General features: G+C 45.2%; 1 protein-coding gene across 2 annotated transcripts in view; it reads right to left on the bottom strand.

Moving 5' to 3' along the window:
• Nucleotides 1-1,359: 1,359 nt before the first annotated feature.
• crtc3 (CREB regulated transcription coactivator 3) overlaps nt 1,360-19,233 on the bottom strand; it is a 46,179-nt gene continuing 28,305 nt past the window's right edge. For both annotated transcript variants that reach the window (XM_005461628.4, XM_003456903.5), the window contains 10 exons: nt 17,044-17,147; nt 11,747-11,785; nt 11,582-11,667; nt 10,230-10,279; nt 9,240-9,460; nt 7,513-7,748; nt 7,042-7,203; nt 5,355-5,438; nt 4,829-5,036; nt 1,360-3,924 (listed from right to left, as the gene is read on the bottom strand). In XM_005461628.4, the coding sequence (XP_005461685.1) occupies nt 3,719-3,924; nt 4,829-5,036; nt 5,355-5,438; nt 7,042-7,203; nt 7,513-7,748; nt 9,240-9,460; nt 10,230-10,279; nt 11,582-11,667; nt 11,747-11,785; nt 17,044-17,147 (1,396 nt within the window). In that variant the 3' untranslated portion in view covers nt 1,360-3,718. The remainder of the gene's footprint in view (nt 3,925-4,828; nt 5,037-5,354; nt 5,439-7,041; nt 7,204-7,512; nt 7,749-9,239; nt 9,461-10,229; nt 10,280-11,581; nt 11,668-11,746; nt 11,786-17,043; nt 17,148-19,233) is intronic.

The following is a 19,233-nucleotide window of genomic DNA, read 5'->3' as shown; positions in this document are numbered from 1 at the left end:
TTGTGCAGTCGCTCAATTCACCATCATTTAAACAAGCAGTCCTCCTTCCTTTTATCTAGAGCTCTTTCGAGTGGCCGACCTTCACAACATAAAGACAACTGAGCCTGCACTGAGTTTTCAATGTGAGGATATCCTTGATGTCATGTGGAGTTAAAAGAAAAAAATCCCTCAGAACCATAGATGACAGATCTCCTTAAATGCAACTTTGGCCATGTTTTATTTGATACCAGCATCCACATCATTAGTTACACCTCGCTAGTACTAGGTTGGATCCCCTTTTGCATTCAGAACTGCTTCAAGTCTTTGTGGCATAGTTTCAGCAAGTTGCTGGAAACATTCATCAGAGATTTGGATCACCACTGACACGACAGCATCACACAGTTGCTGCAGATTTTTGCACATCCACGATATGTATTCGACTGGATTAAAATGTAACTAAAAGGACAAGAAACTAGTTCAATAAACTAGTTTGATACATTTAGATTTTTGTGGCATGGCACAATATCCTGCAGGAAGCAGCTATCAGAAGGGATGGCTATGAAAGGAGACAATAGTATTTATGTAGGCTGTGGTGTTTAATTGATTTAATTGGTAAAAAGGAGCCCAAAGTGTGTAAAGACAACGTCCTCCACACTGTTACAGCACCTGATCAAGTGATACCAGGCAAGATGGAGTCATGCTTTCATTTGTTTACACCAAATTCTGACCTCATCATCCAGATGTTGCAGCACAAATTGAGACACATCAGGTGGATGACCATTTTTCCAACCTTTTATCTTCCAGTGTTTGGCGATCCCATGCAAATTGCAGCCTCAGCTACCTGTTCTGATAGAAACAGTGCAGTCGTTTCCTAACGTAGCACATCTGCTCTAAGGGTTGACATGTTGTGCACTCAGAGCTACCAAGTAACCCTTCCCATCAGTGTGAAACGGTTTTCCACTGACCTCTGACATCATGGTGTGTGGGGATGTGTACATTAATGCATAGAGGAAACTTGTAAATAAATAATCTGCATTTGAATCCTGACAGACACTAACAAATGTTGTTTGCAGACCACTTACAGAAAACATGAGGGGAAAGGAAACTGCACGTGTTGAGCTAATCAGCTGAATTAGCTGTGGCTTAAAGAGGCTTCCTGCAGTGATGGTGTGTTAGTTTGTGCAGCCTTACGGAGCACCTCGGTACAAACAAAGGGAACCAATAAAATCAGACGTCTCTTTAAGGGACTTAAACGCTTTACAGAGTACAGTTATGTTGGTTTCTAGCGAGCATGTGTGGTTTGCGGGACTGTAAGTGTGAAGTACACCACACTGCTGCCATCTGGTGGCAGGAGCAGAAACGCCAGGACAACATTTAAACTTAATGCACAGTATAGAGTTTTATTGTTTATATTAAATCAGAAAGATAAGCACTATGACATATGATACAAACCAATAAAATTTTATATCTTAGGGAAAAACAAAAACTCAAATGACATTACAAAAAAAAAAAAAACATAGTAGTAACACTAGTGGACAAAAACATTCTTTAAATAACAGAACTGTACATTTTCATACGCAACTAAAAAAAAAAAAAAGAAAAACAGAAAAAAGTAAGACACCAAAAAGAAACAAATTAAATAGTGAGACTAAGTGATGGAAAAGAACCACAGGCAGTCAGTACCAAACAGAGCTAAAGCTAAAATCAGCTGACGCGGGCTCCTGCTGGAATATGAGATGCAAGAAAGGAAGGAAGTAAGGCAGCAGGAAACAGGCTGGGACGGGGGGAGGATCAGAGCGAAGAGAGGAGAAACTGCTGTGTGGTTCCTTCACTCACCGTCTTTACAGAGTTAACAAGAGAGAGCAAGTAACTGAATATAAACTCTTTAGAAAACAACCTCAGTGTAACCCCAGCACCCCCCTTCATTTTCATTTTGACAAATATAATGACACTGAATCTCTCTGACACACAGACAGAAGCCACAGTCCACACAGTGCAGGACACCTCCAGGTTCCTTTGCATCAATCACTGCAAACTCTCACGAGAGTCGGCACGCACCGTGGACGCCGGACAGATGTAATATCGCAATTTGTAGGAAACTCGAGCCCGCCCATCGAGTCAACCGGCGAGCCTTGTTACACTGCATAAAGTACAAGTTGCACCTGTTCTACAGGTTTCTGAAACTCTTTGAAAAGTTGCATAGGTAAAAGAGCAGGCAGCAAACAACAGCCTTTGTTTGGACTAAAACAAACACTAGAGGGAGCCGAATGACTTTTATTCATTACATAATCGTCTGCAAATATGAGCAAAAAACTTTTCACTCAGAAAACAAAAACTCATCTCGCATCAAAATTAAACTCGTGCTGCTCTTTTGCAACAACTGCATGTGTGCTGAACACACAGACTTAGTCATAGAAAGTCTTCAGTGATGGCTTCATTCTGTTTCTTTGGGTTTGTAGGTTTAAACAAAGAAACTACACAATGAGAATCAATTAGTGCAAAAGAGGTTAAGTGCAACGTTACACGAAGTCCGGAGTCCACGTGATCGAGCGCCCCCTGAACAACTCAGCAGCTTCAGCCACAGAGTGCTGGTGGAGGGAGGGGAGCTATGTACTGCTACAGAAGACAAACACATAATTAACCCAAGTAGCACAGCGCATGCCCCGCCCCCTTTTTTCTTGTCTTTTTTTTTTTAAGCGTCATTAGAAGTCGGTACAAAATGTAAAATAAAATCACACGCAGTGAACGTACACATGACTTTCCAAATGTGTGGTTCCTTTGAAGCAGATTCGTCCCAGTGTCACAGCCCACTCACGTGTGACGCAGGAAAGTGGAGATCCATCAAAAATGCAAATAAACAAAACGTCTCAGAATCAGACTTCTCCGTAAGAAAATTCACAAATCTAAACTCTTTAGTAGTAATATCAAAATGTCCTCTTTGTAAACAGTTTGCCCTTTTTGTCGAGTGGGTAAATACATTCTAGTCACACTGACGCTGAGGCTTGTATACGAGTGTGTAAGCGTGTATTCACAAATCTGTGGCAAACATCTCAAAAATCATCTGACGCCAAATGCAAAACACATTTGCAAAGCTCAAAGCCCGGTGAGCTTCACTTCTTCTGCAGCCAGGGCACAGCTGGATCTGACTTTCCTGCAGAACAAAGTCGTGCAGGTGTTTGAACGGACTTCATCGCAGCTCCACTCGTACGTTTGAAGAAACGTAAATCGCGTGCTGGCGTTCGCGTCACCTTTTGGAGCAGCGGCGGAGTCGCTATGGTGCGTAACCATGGTGATGACGTTGCCATGGCTCGGAGCGGGGTGGGTGTAGGGCGTTGTGAGCTGGTGATGAGTGAAAGGAGCGGGAGCACTCGAGCTCCTGTCGGACTTCCTCGAGGTTTTGAGTGTGGAGACGGGCCGGGAGGGGCTATGTGTGTGTGTCTGTGTGTGTGTTGGGGCGGGGGAGGCTCAAGCGTGCATGAGGGGAACTTTGCTCAGAGCAGGCGTAAACAGTGTTTGTTCACAAGTCTCCTTCTTCAAAAGTGGGCATGACCATGTGGGCGTCTTTCACATTTCTTAGTGGCAGTGGATGCATGCACAGTGGCCCTACATGGATTGTTTGCATGCAGATTCAGATTTGTACACTATACACTGCAAATCTGTGTTTGTGTGTGTGTGTGTGTGTGTGAGAGAGTGAGAGTGTGAGTGTGTGTTTTCTTTAGACATGTGGTGCTCTTCACATTCAGAGTCTGTCACTGCGGAAAGTATCCTCCACAGATGGGTCCGGCAGCACCATGTCAGGATCACTGAGCATGCTCAGTCCGTCCAGGCTGAGGGGCTCGATGCGCAGCTCATCCTCCAACGGGAAGCCTACCTCTGAGTCAAAACATTCGGGCACCGTGGAGAGCGCACTGCTGATGTCCTTGGACAGACTGGGGTTGGAGTCGTCTGAGAGAGAGAAGCAGATAACGCCCAATCATCTCTTTGCTTCTTAGACAAAAAGAAATAAAACAAGCACAAGAGCAGCACAGGTAAAAGTCACATACATGAAAGTGAGTTCATCTCCCTTCAGTGAGAAACGTCAGCATAACGCTCTCCTATTCTTTGCTTTCAATGAACACTGAAAATTCAAGGTCGCAGCTGTGTGACATTTACTAATGTCACTGCAGTTCAGCACAATCACTGCAGCTTTCTGAAGCTGCGCTGTATTAGCTCTCTGCAACACGGCAAACATCATGACACACAACATCCTGTCAAACAGGTGATTTCTAACACCCATAACTGCACAGGCCAGTGGCTCATGTTAGCAAGCCATATAACAAGAGACAGGTTAACAGATGGGAGGGGCTCCGTGATCCACCGAAAGCAGTAAAGACAGATGGAAAATGGGAGGTGCAGTAAAATAACTTGTGACCAACAGAAGAGCTCTCAGCTCTGCTAACGTGAATGAGCCAAATGTTGACTTTGTTTGAAAACAGTAGCACCAAAATGTGGCACAGCATCCAATCGAAAAGGAGAGCAGGCAGCCTGGTGAGGACTCCCTGTGCCAAACTCACTGACTGCTGTTAACTCAAACTAACAGCAACAACCACAAAAGTAAGACTAATAACAATGTGACATATTGGTCATAGCAAACAGTAAGGGTGACAAAAACAGGGCTGTGTAACTGGCTCGGTCATCACTTCAAGTGATAAAAACGTTTTTTAAAATTTTGGTTCAGATTCCTGCACCAGGACATCCAAACAGTCCAGCGTGTCAGGAAAACACGGACTGTTCGGTTTGTTTTACGTACCCGCGTGTGTTTATTTTTTTAATCCAGACATGACAGCGGCTCTCTCCCCGTCAGACTCACCAGTCAGTATGATGTTGGGCAGTCCTCCGCTGCAGTTTGAGTACAACATATTGGACCTCATGTGCATCTGGTCCTGCAGGCTGCCATGGCTGCCACCCATCCCTGACTGAGCAGCCTGCGAGTAATAGAGGGAGGCGGACGACGGATCGAAGCAGGACCCCCCTGCTGTGGAGCTCATTGTGTTTTCCAACAGACCGAACTGATCCAACTAGCCGGCAGATGGTGGAGAGAAAAACAGAAAGAATCAAGGAGCTGAGATGGGTCACGTTCACCCTGGCAGACTGTTTCATGTACAACGAGAAAAACGTCACATCCTCCTGATCTGTCCTGTCAACACTGCACTCACTTTACATTTGGTTTGATCTTTGTTTGAGATTTCACACGTGCAGTCTGCAGGATTTTGTTTAGGAAAAATGTTCCCAGAAGATATTTCAATCTTTTAACAATTACAGACACTGGAATCTGTGTGCCAATAACCAAACACTCGAGGTTCTCATAGCACATCTACAGGTTTAACAGTCGTCACCTGATAGGGGACCATCTTGTTCTGGCGATTAGAGAACTGCGGCTCCATGAAGGGGTCGCTGAAGAGAGCTGCCAAATTGTTGGGCTATTAGGGAGAAAACATTACAATGAGAAGGAAATCAGTTCATTTCATTCATGATGACATGTGCTGCTACAACATATCAGACTTTATTATTATTATATATAATGGTGCTTTAGTCACTTTAACCGTAACCACAGGAAAGGACAAAAAGCTCAAACAGAATGAAACTAAATGAAACTTGTGTTTCTGCTTCTGAACACATCTGCATAAAAAATGATTGCATATTAAGTGTTGACTGACAAATCCAACTACAGCCTCAGTGTTGCACTGGCTTGTTTGATGTTCAGACTCCACAATAAATATAAAGGCTCAGCCGCGTCTGTTACAACTCAAACGCTGAAGCTGTTCAAAAGCAATTTCTGCTCAAAAATGTATGAAAATCAATAATACGCTGCAAACACTGTTGTTTTGTGACATGACTGTGTGTGTCCCTGTGTCTGTGTGTGTCCCTGTGTCTGTGTGTGTCCCCGTGTCTGTGTGTCCCTGTGTCTGTGTGTGTCCCCGTGTCTGTGTGTCCGTGTGTCTGTGTGTCCGTGTGTCTGTGTGTCCGTGTGTCTGTGTGTGTCCCTGTGTCTGTGTGTGTCCCCGTGTCTGTGTGTCCCTGTGTCTGTGTGTCCCTGTGTCTGTGTGTCCGTGTGTCTGTGTGTGTCCCCGTGTCTGTGTGTCCGTGTGTCTGTGTGTGTCCCTGTGTCTGTGTGTGTCCCCGTGTCTGTGTGTCCCCGTGTCTGTGTGTCCGTGTGTCCCTGTGTCTGTGTGTGTGTCCCTGTGTCTGTGTGTCTGTGTGTCCCTGTGTCTGTGTGTGTGTCCCTGTGTCCCTGTGTCTGTGTGTGTGTCCCTGTGTCTGTGTGTCTGTGTGTCCCTGTGTCTGTGTGTCTGTGTGTGTCCCTGTGTCTGTGTGTCCGTGTGTCTGTGTGTGTCCCTGTGTCTGTGTGTGTGTCCCTGTGTCTGTGTGTCTGTGTGTGTCCCTGTGTCTGTGTGTCCGTGTGTCTGTGTGTGTCCCCGTGTCTGTGTGTCCGTGTGTCTGTGTGTGTCCCTGTGTCTGTGTGTGTCCCCGTGTCTGTGTGTCCCCGTGTCTGTGTGTCCGTGTGTCCCTGTGTCTGTGTGTGTGTCCCTGTGTCTGTGTGTCCGTGTGTCTGTGTCTGTGTCCCTGTGTCTGTGTGTCTGTGTGTCCCTGTGTCTGTGTGTGTGTCCCTGTGTCTGTGTGTCTGTGTGTGTCCCTGTGTGTGTCCGTGTGTCCCTGTGTCTGTGTGTGTCCCTGTGTGTGTCCGTGTGTCCCTGTGTGTGTCCGTGTGTCCCTGTGTCTGTGTGTGTGTCCCTGTGTCTGTGTGTCCCTGTGTGTGTCCGTGTGTCCCTGTGTCTGTGTGTGTGTCCCTGTGTCTGTGTGTCCGTGTGTGTGTGTGTGTGTGTCCCTGTGTCTGTGTGTGTCCCTGTGTCTGTGTGTCCGTGTGTGTGTCTGTGTGTGTGTGTGTGTGTCCCTGTGTCTGTGTGTGTCCCTGTGTCTGTGTGTCCGTGTGTGTGTCTGTGTGTGTGTGTGTGTGTCCCCGTGTGTGTGTGTGTCCCCGTGTCTGTGTGTGTGTGCACACAGACAAAGATGCTCTTCACTCACTTGGCTCGTGTTGAAGTCTAGTGGAATGCTCTGAAGTGGAGAGACGGGCTGCTGCTGCTGCTGGCGTTGGCGGCCCTGGTCCACTACATGCTGGGGTTGTTGGTAGAGCGGATAGGGTGGAGGAGGCTCCCTTGGCATATTGCTGGTATCCAAAGCGACTCCCTATCCAGAACAGAGAAACCCAGCAGGAGTCACTAAAGTCCAATAAAGACCTGAAGCTCATTCAGTCAGACTGTAGTGTCATTACTTCATTACTCTTAACAAGGAGAAGAACAATGACACCAGCGTGTTTGCTGCGATGTAAATGAGTAACCTGGAGGGAATGCTTTGCTGTACGTTGAAGTTTGGATCCTTCTTTGTGACAGCAGTCGTTCACACAGTGAAATAACTCTGGGAATGTCGGTTCAGTTTAAACATTTTTCTGGTGGCTTCCCTCTCGTCAGGGGAAACCTGTGTGTGAGGTGAGTGTACCTGTGTGATGGGGGACAGCGAGGGCGACATGGTCGGAGACAGCTGCTTGGCCAGACCCCTGCGCTGCTCGGCCCCAGGAGACAGGGTGAGGGGGCTGATGGGAGCTGGCCTTCGCCGGGGGGAGTTGCTGGACAGGCGCAGGGACGAGTTGATGGAGGGATTGCTGAGCGAAGACTGCAGCTGACAGTTGTTGAGGGAAGCCTGGATTGACGGATTACTCAAAGAGGAGGAGAGACCTGCAGGGAGAGAAAACACAGCAACACAGGGACTCATTCACACGAGCTTCAAACCCAGCACGGTGTAAACGAGGAGAGTATGTGGTACTGCTGATGTGTGTGCACTTTTTTCCAGAATACTCTCCAGGCCCTGACTCGCAACACTAGACTTTATTGTGTGGGAGAGAAAGATGGCGGGCAGAGGAAAGGAAAATGAGAGGACAGAGGGAAACTGAGGGGAAAGAAAAGGGCTGATTGTAGCGAACAGAAAGAGGGTCAAAGTTTCTCTGTCACTTTGGTGTTCTGCCAAGCTGAACTGTATCCGACGTGGGAGCCCAAACCCACACGTGCGCGTGCACACACACAACATACACAGACATTTATGGGCGAGAGCAGCAGTGGGCGTGACCAGGCAGCAGAGTTCACAGTGGGAGCTCTGAGACAGAGAGAGCCTTTAATGAGTTACTAACAACGTATGGCTGGCAGAGCCATCGAGCTGGAGCGCGCTCAAAGCGCTGGAGCTGGGCTTCCTAAATTAAAGGGACCGTTCGAGCCCCAAATTCATGTATTTTCCCATCAGCACTGTTATTCACCTATCCAGACTGTTTCAGCGTAAAGTCCTAAAAGTCAAAGAAAAATCCATCAAAAGCACCTGTTACTCACTCCAAGTATGCCACAATTAAATGTTGCAAGGACAAGCGCCTGCAGCAGTGCTGTGTTAAACTGAGCTCCCACAGAATCACTGCTATGATGTGTTTTATGAATAATTAAGTCAGACTCAAATCTTTGGTCTTGGATCGGTCGCAGCTCAATATTATTGAAACAGCCAGACATGTTTGAGTTGTCTGGGCCAGACATTGGTGATGTCATGTGATGATTGGGGGGGGGGCACTTTGAGTTCGGCTATCAGGCAAACTCGAAGTGCAACAGAAGGGCAGGCAGGCACCCAGGTATCTGTGAGGCTTCCACTGATGTGTGTGTGTCCTGTGTTTGTGTGTAAACAAGTATTTGTTTGTAATTTACTCATTTCCACGTGGTTAAAATGAGTCTTTATCACATGTGGACTGTTGATTCAGCACTATGGCTATGATGTAAGAGTGGCATGTCTGCTCCACAGTGACCCACTCCACAACTGGTGCACGTTGAGTGTAGTCACCAGGTAAAATATGTGAGTTTTAAGATTTATGTCTAAAAATTCTTTAGGCCTAATAGAAATAAAGCAATTTATTGTGATATTTGATTTGTATATAGTGATTCTGTTAATGACAGATAATTTGCTTTAAAGAAGACAACAAAAGTAAACGTCACCACTGACGTCCAGCTAAGCTCTGGTTCTTTGCTAAAAACATACAATCCTTATTCAACACGAACTCTATCTTTGAGCTGGATTTTATCAGCAACAATTATCAACAGGAATAAAATTCAAACTGAGTACAGACTCAATGTCTCACACACACACACACACACACACACACACACCTTACACACACACACACACACACACACACCTACCTTGTGTGTTGCTGATGCCCAGGTGCATCATTGCAGCTGGCAGGTTTCCAGTGCTGCTGCCCCCGCTGATGTTGGGGTACCCGCTGTTGTCGTCAGGGTCCAGCGGCGTGGAGAGCGGGGAGGGAAACTGCAGGTTGCTGAGGTCGGGCAGGGAGCCCCCGGTACTCAACGAGCCCTGGTAGTGGGACAGCCCGGGGTTCTGCTCTGGAGATGGGAATATGCTGCAGGAAAGGCAGACAGAACACCGATTCAACGCCACGCCACTGACCACAAACCAAAACCAACGCGACTAATTGAGAAGCACTGCCATTCCAGCTTGACTCACTACATGTTCCCATCTCTTCTGTTCCCCACCCACTCTCTGCTTCTTCAATTATTTCCAAATAATAGCATATGGGCAGCAACTGTGCCTCGTCTGTCCCCAGACTATAAAGCAAATGCTCGCCTCCATAAACAGAGCAGCTCGGCACCTGGTACTCAGTGTTCTGCCTTTCTTATTTCCATGTTCAACTGGGGCAAGTCTATGAAGGCTCTGCAGAAGCTGTTACTGCATTCTGTATCATGAAAATAGAAGCTATAGGTCTGATCTGTCTCGCATGGTACCACGAGGCTGCTGCTAATACATTTCTGGCAAAAATGGAGATGTCCATTCATGACACCGGAGGTGGTTCGTGGTGGAAGGAAAATAGTGTCAGCAAAACACGGTTAAACAATACCAATGGCATGTGATTGTCGTAACAACACTCTTCCTCTTATTTCTAAAGGTTAAAGGTGTAAAGGACGTCCTGTTTGAAGCACTGGGAATGTGTGGCATTTCATTTCTCGCATTCCTTTGTTTCTTTAGATCAGCTGCAGTTGTTACTGCCCATGGAAAACACCTGCAGCTTATTTTAAATGATGGACCGGGGCGATGATATGACACGGGCAGGTCAGTTATAACCACAGGGAAACAGCAGAAAACGCACACACAGTGACCCTGCTCAGACTCACTTGATTCCAGGCACTTCACAGGATTTAGGCCTTGAGGCCAGAGACTGGACCTGAAACAGAAACAGGAAAACTATGACATACGCAAAACATAACTGAGACATAAAGCAACGAAAACCCTGAACATGCATTTCACTTCTTGAAACAACAATTCTGCATTTTGATTTTATGCTAAAATTATTTCAAGGTTGCATCAAAGACAACCTAGTGTGCTAAAAAAAAAAGGCAACGCAACAGCAACCAGTGACCGTCGGCAGGGCTAGGGCACGTGGTGCGTTTGACTGAGCATGAAAGATCAGCAATTAGGCAACATTTAAAATGTTAACACAACATGGAGATGTTGGAGCCTCCCGTTCATGTCAGAGCATGTTCACAGCATTTACAACTTCAATTAGAGGTTGAAACAGAACTGCCATGAGAGAGAGGAAGAGGAGAAAAAGTTCTGCAGGTGTGTCAAGATGTGCTAAACTGTGGCTTCTTTACCTCCCAGCCACTCTGTGGACTGTGCACAACCAAAGGGAGCGTCAAACCATTTATAGGCTGCACTTCACGAGCAGCGATGAAGAACTTTGTTTAGAAACTGCACCTTGGAAACGATGACCACTTAAACATGCATCCATGTGCACAAGTTAAAAACATGAACACTACCGCCAGGCAGCAGAAAAAGCTCACCATTATTTCACTTTTCTACTACCGCTTACTGTTCGTGCACATATTATTAGTAAAATAATGACCGCTCAGTGCACGGAAGCCTAAGATGGTGAGCATCTGCGCTGAGAGTGGCTCTTTGCATCAGCACAGCGGATTCATCTGGTAATGAGCAGAAATCCCCCTGAATTCCGAGAATTGAGCAAAAAGAATGGGGACATTAATCACTGAGCAATGGGTGGTCATAACATTTCAGAATGCTGTGATCAGACAGCCAGTGTTCTGACTGAAGCTCCAGGTTTAAAACACACAGTGTACAAAAGTAAATGCCACGCATGCAACTGCGTTATGTGCAAATGTGCTGCTGGTGTCTCGAGGGCCTAGAAAGACCACCATACTCTCTGTGTATTTAAATCATTTCTTGTTCCTTGTTTGTCCTTTGAGAATTTCAACATTCCCGATTCCATATATTTGCCTCTCGACATTTCTGGCTGCTAACGATCAGACAGGAAGGACTGGTTTGACCTGCAGTCTCTCCCGAGCCATGGCAGGAATCCACGGTGTCACGATCACCTACACTGCCACAGACAAATGCTGTTGGTCTCATTTTCAAGTTTTTTATTATCAGCATAGAAAGAATGCAACCACACGTGCAGAGATGAAGCCAGCCTGTGGTCAGTGATGTAAAAAGAGAGCAAACTTCTCACCTTCTTGGCCTGCCACAGCTGCTTGGGTAGAGGCTTACTGACACCCATGAGGTTCTCCTCGTTAGGGATGGTGGGGAAGGAGAAGACTGCAGAGAGAAAGGCGCACGTTCATTCAGACATGTTTCCTAATGTCAAGTATAATCACTGAAGGAAGGTGCAACTCACCGTCTCCTGAGCCGTCCACCTCGGCCTCATTTACACTCGCTGCACGCCAGCCTCCATCAGAAGCAAACAAACAGGAAGCAGAGTGCGAGTGGCGTGATCGACGAAGAAACGCAGAAAGACACAGAAAACAAAGGCGGAGGAACGTTAGAGGATATTCTATATTAACCAGCTGTTTGAATAATCCCAGCACGCCTGATGCACTCATTCGCCTCTCTGACAGTAACAGGCCCTCTGGCATTCTGCAATTACTGTGCAGTTTCAACAACAACAGCTGGGCATCTGGCATCGTGTTATTAATCAGAGAGGGCGAAGAAAAGTTGTGAGAGGACTGCTGTTTTCTCATGCCTCAAAGATGCTTTCTCCTCCTCCAGCAGATCCACATGCCTGCGTCTCTTCCACCCAGCTTTTCTCTATTCTCTGCCCAAGTCCTTGTGTGGGCAACACCACTTCCTGTGAAACACTTCTGTTGCTTATTAGGAAAATAGTTTTTGTTTCTCTCATTTTCTCCTTCAGAGCTCATCATTGATTAAACTTGAGTTTAGGTCATTTTTTTTAACGACTGCTTTTATAGAAGTTTAAGGGCAGGAAGAGACTAAAATGTCTGTACCTGAAAATCTGGAATTTATGTCAACGCTACTTTGGCACAGACACTTCCCAAATTGAAGCCGGCTCGCCCCGGCAGGCTTATGCCCCTGACTACACCAGAGCAACTGCTCAGGAAGAGCTCAAGCATCACAATCAAGAGCCCAAGGCACTGATTTTGCCTCCAAACTGCACCAGGTTCCAATGGGATGCACTGGCCTAATACATGGAGGCAGCATCTGAAATCCACAGAACACAAAGGCTCCACAAACCTGTGACCACAGGTTAGAAGTGTTTTGATGCATGCTCAATCATCCAGGTAAGTAAATCCTTAAAGGTTGATTCTGTTCATCTGGACATAGTGGGAGTGGGAGAAGTGTTTGTCACTCATCTTTCATCGTCTTATAATGCTGTGATTGCAGCCCAGCTCTCTGTGAATGGTACTCATGGCCATTGATCTGTGGTTGTTGACCAGTGTTTGTGGCAATCTGCATATTAATGATCAAGGAACTGACCTCCATTGTTCACTCAGTGGGCTGGTTTCAGTCATTGTGCAAATGTGCTGTTTATAATGTTGGGGAAACCTGCAGTCAGCTGAGACTGAAGACGTCACCTGATGATGACGAAACGTTTCTCCCACTGAAAACGTCCAGAATCAACCTGTCAGAAGTGTTTTGGTTTCATTGGATCTAGAGTATATCAGTGTATGTGGTGTGAAGCATAAATCCAATAAAACCTTTAAAGTATAATTGCAATTTGCTTTGAGGACATTTCAGATGTTTTCAAAGACTTTTCAGGATCTCCACAAATGCAGCCCGCCTCCTTCCATGCTCTCATTCTCTCTGAGGCCCATTCAAATCGAGACATAACAGACAGCATTCAGATGGGGCAATGAGACAAGACAACCGTCTGGCATCGTTACATTTCCCCTTTAAAGGTTGTCGAGTCCCTGTAGCTCAATGCTGCAACTAGGACGGAAACAGGACAACTGGCATGGAAAATGGTTGGCTGGTCTCCCTGGCTAGGATCAGGCCGTGCAATGCTCTCAGTATGGGTGTTGTAAATGCTCAGGATTAAGAAAAAATACTACTGTCTACTGCCACAGCAGAGCAGCAATCAGAGCCCCATCAGCTGCACAGACTGCTCCTTTTCTACTGACAACAACAGAAACAAAATCTCACGATTAGAGACTGCAGCTGAACTGATCTGTCCAAAGTGTTTCCACCTATTCCTCCAGTGTGACTCATAGCTGTAATGTCTAGTTAGATGCTTCTTTAATCAGCCAGGGCTTAACACCACTCAAAGCCCGCCGAAGCCTTGAGAGGTGTCAACGAGGCCCTGGAGCCTCACAGCTCTGCGCGCTCGTGCACGAGGCCATGACACCAGGCTGCTCCATCTCAAGGCCTCTTTCAGAGGAAATGACACAGAGCCTGTGGGGTCATGTGCAGCATGTATTTTGCATTTACAACAGGCTGTGAGCGCAGACTGCACTGTGCATACTCCCCCACAGGCTTCTTAGTTCATGTTGGAGAAACAGAATGAACTCTTTGCATATACAGTTAATGATTTATCAGTTTGGCATAAATGCACCGAATAAAGTTTAACTACTTAAACTATTGACAACGGACACGACATTATCCTAATTACACATTCGTTTATAGACATAATTACTTCAATGGTTTGAGCATCTTAATAATTCCAATGATGGGAGACTAAAGAAACCTTACGGATTCTGACTAATGGAATCTCAAGCTGCAGCTCCTCTAATGGCCAAATGAGGCTTTAATGTTAAGGTTTCATTTTAAAATACCACTTTTTTTTTTTTTTTAGTTATTATGGTCTTCTTAGGTAATTTCTCCCTTCATAGCACACCTGCTTGGATTTTGTTAAACCTTAGAGTTCAGGGTGCGACTGCTCTGTCAGGTGTGCTGACAGCTGTAGTCCTATAGCTGCAAGCTGGGCCTCACCTCCATTAACTGGAGTCACTGAACTGGACCTCTTGAAGGTGGGTGCTGTTTGTGCCTTTTGGAGCATGTTAACAGACGAGCTGGCAAATGTTACAGCTTAGATGCAGCACAGACCATCCAAGAAGTCTGTGCTTCAGGTTTGGTGCATAAGGCTGCAACATTTTACTCAGTGTGCTGTGTGTCCACTTCATGGATGCAGTTTGCTAACAACAGTTGGTAACTCAGTACTCCACCCACTGATCAATGGGTAATATGCTATAAACACAAAAACTAATGGGTCACAGTGGCTACATCCATCTAGAATCCACGGGTAGCCGCTCCCATCAGTGCACGTGTGCCGTAATTAACATAGAGGCAAAAGCAACCCTGTGTGCATAAATGAAGCTCTTTCTTGGGTTAGATCTTGAGGCAATATCCTGTTTGAATGTGTTGTCTAAACAGGAGGAGCAGGAACCTACTGCAGGAGCACTTCTGTTCCACACTTCATCAGCACTGAGATAACAAAGAAGCACAAAGTGAAGGAATAACGAGTGCAGAGAGGAGGACGATCAGCTCTTTGAGTCGAATCTCTCTCTTTGGCTCAGCTACAGACGTATAAACAGACCGTTTTAAACCAACAAAGGGCTGATGGTGAGTTGTGTAACTGAGCCTAGGGTGGCTTACTGGCCTGAAATGCAGCTGGCTGGCTGGACTGTGTTCTCTGTTAATAAATGACCAGGGGAACAGAAACACAAACATCATAAACTAGCATGATTACAATGAAATGAGCCCAGTATAGGAGCGGCCTGCTTACTCTATATGACTAAAACACATCAGCTCTGTATTGCAGTGATCCAGCTTTCTACTCTCAAGTGTAACACACTGGCTAAGTTTTTGAGGCTAAATACACGAGTGGGTTGTAATTAGTCTCGCTGGACTGTTTCCTGGCCTGTTGGTGGGGTGTTTCACACTGTTATTCCCTCTGATTCTTTCATCTGATGGTTCCTGTTAGATTTAGGACCTGATTAAGTGGCTCAGGGCAGAATAAAAACCTCTGTTGGCACCAAACAAGTTAGCAATGGAACCTGCTGATTAATTCAGCTTGGACTTTCTGACTTGCTCAGACTTGCAGGAGGACGAGATCACTGCTGCTGTTTGTGGCACCATTTAGCCCCGTTTCCGTCACTGCAGCAATCATTGTTAGAACAAGCACAAGGCTGTAGGATCCATTCCTTCAGTCTTTAACGAGTGCTCACTCTGAACCAAGCCCTGCATATTTCTGCTCCTCAACACTGCCGTTTTAATGCATCCGAGCTGATTTGAAAGGTCAGAGAGAGGGGACGCATACAGGCAGGCAAAGCTGCCTTTTAGAGTGGTTTTCAGTGCTGCATGTTTGAACCATATTTCTGCACAGAGTTAAGTCTGCAGACCACACCAAAGCCTCCGTCTGTGTGTTTAGTCAACAGTGTGTACTTCTCCTGAAGTCATTTAAACACAGTCGGTCAGAATCTGACTAATGCTCTGTGTTTTCTACACGTCCGACAGGTCAGCTGTTAAAGACAGATTCCAGGTTTACATCCCGCCCTCTGGTTGGGAATATAAAGCAGCCTCACTCTGGATGAATCCTGCACTCCATCTCAGCTGTCAGGATTTGGAGAACAGCATTTCTCAGTGGCTGACAGAAGATTTTACCCCAAAACACAGCGACTCTCCTTCTGCCCCCTCTCCCTGGTCATTTGCTTTCGTCCCCGTTATGCACAGCTCGTGGTAGCTCGTGTTGATCATTACTGAAATGACTCGGTCACGTCTTTGCTCATAAATTGGTGATTTGCTTGTAGATCACCTGCAAAACCTTCCACTTCCTGTGGCACTTTTCAGCTGTTGTGGGATTATGCTCATCTGGCCTTCTTAGCAGCGCTGTGTTAGAAGTTAATTCACAAATTCTGCTTGAACTAAAATTAGCTGGTGGGGCAGACCGTGGCTTCAAATGAGCCTGAATAGGTGTTTTAAGACACAAAGCCGGGAAGTTTAAAGATGTTCAAACAGAGAGTTTAACAAATGTATTAGTCCAGCACCCAGTGTAAGGTTTACACCACAGGTACCCGAATTTAACAGTACTGCTAATTAACAAAACCATTTTTATGTTTGTGTAATGGTTAATCCATCTGCATGTGCAAGTTGTTTAATCAAAATGATATTTTTAATACAAGAATATAATGTTGTTAAACACGTGTATTGAGTTAAGTAAATTATTTTGTTTTAAACACATTTTCCAAAAGTGTGTTTTCTTATTTTTACCACAGACGGTCTCATAAATTCGTTAAGCACTGTACTTCCATATCACACCCGTGCAACCAAATGCAACACCATCTTGTTTGCATGTAGCTTAAAGTGAATCGGGTGACTCACTCTGCACAGAGGTTACAAACTCACGGTGATGCACAGAACCCACGGAGTGAAGAGGAGACATTTTCTGGTTTGTTTGCGTCTCTCTTCAGGCAAACTGAGGCCTGATGATGTCAGGTTCTTTGATGGCCAATAAGAGCAAAGTGAGTAACTGAAACCGCTGTGAACATAGGTAATATTTACAGGAATAAGCCTACTTTAAACTCCAAATGTCTTTTTAATTTTGCAACTTAAAGGCATGTCTAAATGATGGAACTGAATTGCAGGTCTTCTTAAGTCAAACTCTAACTTACAACACTAAACACTGTCAAAAGGGACGCATAGAAAATCCTCTCTGAATGAGTGTGCGTATGATACTCTCACCATTGCGCTGTGGGGGTCCTCTACCCATCTGCTGGTTCATGCCAAATGGGTCCTGAGGGTTTGGGTTCATAGCACTTGTATGAAGAGCAGAGTCTGAGTTGGTTCTGTGTAGGAGGAAGAGGAGGAGGAAGAAATTATGGTGTGTATTCCAGCACCCTGGACAGAGGCAGAAGGTTTCTGAGGGCTGTAAGGTCAGTGAATCATTCCTGCTCTGGCTGCACATGGGCCACATTCATCTGCAGGCTCCCGCTGACCTTACACATAAACACCCTCACAGCACTCGGCTCAATCTTTAGCAGGATATCATAACATAATCACCTTAAACCCTGAACATGAGACACAGGGAACTCCATGCAATGGTTAAGATTAACATGAATGTGATAACAATCCAATTTCATCTGATTATTTGATTTGAAGCTGCGCATTTCTTGGCGGTAGATGCCCAATCCAACATTTTACACACATGTTCACCTTTCACTTGAAGCAAGCTCTCAGAATATACACACATGAGCCAGCCCACACACACAGCATCTTCGTCTTGTAGCGCTTCAGCTGAGAGCTTTCTTTAGTGTGCTCCATTAAGCCTAAATAGCTGCTTTTGTGCATCACAAGTGCGATGTAGAAAAGTGTTGTAATCACACTTATGCTTGATCCAGTTTGAAGCTTTTAAAGCTGCCATATTTTATTCCAAGTCTGCTTTGTACCATCCATTACTGTAAGCTGAGGCAGGCGAGGGGAAAGTACGTTTGATTATTGAGCACATCTAAATGAAGCTAATGCATCTACACACTTTGGCTGTAAATATAAATCTGTGCTGTGGTTTGAAATGAAATAACAGAGACACACCAAAATAACCATTTTCTTCACTGTGCCAATTACAATGATCACTAGGACTGGGCGATACATCGAGTTTTAAATATATCGATATATTTTTATACAAGATATAAACGAGATGTGACAATATCGTTTATATCGATATAGTCTATGTTACATTATAATTATACTTGTGGAGCTGCAAGTTTGCCTCTCTTTCGTCCACTTTTCTCTCTACGCAACGTTGCTCTGCCTCCCCCTCTATGGCGTTATTTTTGTGCCACTATTCTGAGCGCATGTAAAAAACATTTGCAGGTGCAAATGTCGCATTTTGAGGAAAAAATTTATTTTGAGCGAAAAAAAAGCTAAATTTGAGTGAACAAAATTCATTGCTGCGTGCAAAAAATGTATTTCAGTGTTTGCTATTATCCACACACACACACACACACACACACACACACACACACAATAGCAGCCGCTCTCGCTCAGTTTTTGTATTTGCGCTTGCTCACAATGTGTTGCTTGCTCTCAACATTTCTGCCCGTGCGCGCTCAACTCTTTCTGTACACCGTTATATTTGTGCCACAAAACCAGCCAATCACAGACTTGGATGCAAAAAAATCTGATTGGCTGTTTTGGTCTCCAATCAGCTCGAAATGACGAAATGCAATATCCCAGAATCCATTTCGTCCAAAACTCACTTCATGCGAGAATGTTGCTGTGTAAACTTCAAATGTCTGATCGATTTATCAAGTCATCACATATTTGCATAAGTGCTCTAACGTTCTCGGCAGAAATGTTGAGAGCGAGCAACACATCACGAGCAAGCGCAAATGCAAAAACTGAGCGAGAGGGGCTGCTATTGTGTGTGTGTGTGTGTGTGTGTGTGTGTGTGTGTGTGTGTGGATAATAGCAAACACTGAAATACATTTTTTGGTCCATTTGGTAAAGTAAATCCGTTGGGCATCTTTCTTCGCCTTTAGACAATAATTCTGATGGCAAAAGAACCAAACGGGACAGGTTAAAAAAAAAAAAAAAAAAAAAAAAAAAATGAACTACATTTTTTGCATGCAGCAATGAATTTTGTTCACTCAAATTTAGCTTTTTTTCGCTCAAAATACATTTCTCCTCAAAATGTAACACTTGCACCTGCAATTTTTTTTTTTTTACATGCGCTCAATTTTTTTTTTTACATGCGCTCAGAATAGTGGCACGAAAATAACGCCATACCCCTCCCCCATCGCTTCAGCTGCAGGCAACACGGCAGCTATCAAAGAGGAGCTGATCGGTAAAAACAAAACATTTGGAGATTACTATATTAGTGCTGGTAGCGGTAATCTCGTTAAAATGACGTTAACGCCATAACGGCATTAACGC

This window comes from Oreochromis niloticus, linkage group LG1, assembly GCF_001858045.2.
Source record: "Oreochromis niloticus isolate F11D_XX linkage group LG1, O_niloticus_UMD_NMBU, whole genome shotgun sequence".
NCBI classification, from domain to species: Eukaryota; Metazoa; Chordata; class Actinopteri; order Cichliformes; family Cichlidae; genus Oreochromis; species Oreochromis niloticus.
The sequence above is the reverse complement of the archived record's forward strand: the minus strand, read 5'-3'. Positions and strand labels throughout refer to the sequence as shown.